This window comes from Myotis davidii, unplaced genomic scaffold, assembly GCF_000327345.1.
Source record: "Myotis davidii unplaced genomic scaffold, ASM32734v1 scaffold609, whole genome shotgun sequence".
NCBI lineage: Eukaryota > Metazoa > Chordata > Mammalia > Chiroptera > Vespertilionidae > Myotis > Myotis davidii.
This window is the reverse complement of record NW_006300164.1, coordinates 3327812-3328600: the sequence shown is the minus strand read 5'-3', so window position 1 is coordinate 3328600 and position 789 is coordinate 3327812. Positions and strand designations below refer to the sequence as shown.

The window sequence follows — 789 nt, the reverse complement described above, 5'->3', positions numbered from 1 at the left end:
CTGTCCCCGGGCTGGTCCCCCAGGTGGCCCTGAGCACCCCTCTGTTCGGTGGGCCTCCCCAAGGTCTCCTTGCTGAGTGCTCGGGGGGGCGCGGCCCTCCTCGTCCCCCCATGGCCTCAGAGGGCAGCTCGGAGGGTCCCAGACCTTCTGAGAGGCGGACCCTGCGAAGCACCACGTCCTCTGAAACCCAGCAAGGAGAGCGCTCCGCTCTAACTGGGGGACAAGGCGGGAGGGTGGAGGGGGCGCGGGAGGGAGCCCCGGTCCGCTCAGCCTCTCTGACACCCGGGGGGACGGGAACCCCTGCTTCCTAGGAACACGATTTGAAAGCCACTGCCGTGGCAACTAGCTGGATCTTGTTTCTGACACAAAATGCTTCCAGAACATTCTGTCAGGGCTCTTTTCATTCACAGGCCCTGTAGACTTTGCCCTCTCTGTCGCCCACAGGGGTGGGTGTGGGGCCCACAGGGTCTCCGTGGAGACAGGAGCGCGGGGTCCGGGCACCAGGGTGTCGCCCTGGCTCGTGTGGTTTTATGGTCTCGGGAGCCTGAGGCGGAGCCTTTTGCACGGGCTCTGGGCTTGGCGGGCTTCAGTCCTGTCTCAGGACACGAGAGACAGGGTGCCGCGGTCCTGCAGGCCGCTCTGAGCCGTCACCGACCCCCCAACAGCTGCCGGGGCCCCACAGGGACCTGGGCCCCTCCAGTCCCGCCTCTCTCTCTCTCTCCCCAGTGGCTGCAGAACGTGCTGGGCCAGGTGCTGCACGCCCTGGAGTACCTGCACCAGCGGGACATC

At 66.5% G+C, this 789-nt stretch overlaps 1 protein-coding gene across 1 annotated transcript in view; it reads left to right on the top strand.

Moving 5' to 3' along the window:
* STKLD1 (serine/threonine kinase-like domain containing 1) overlaps positions 1-789 on the top strand; it is a 49764-nt gene that overhangs the window by 8038 nt on the left and 40937 nt on the right. The window contains exon 6 of the mRNA XM_015572374.1: positions 727-789. This exon is cut by the window's right edge and continues 1 nt beyond it. Within this exon, the coding sequence (XP_015427860.1) occupies positions 727-789 (63 nt within the window). The remainder of the gene's footprint in view (positions 1-726) is intronic.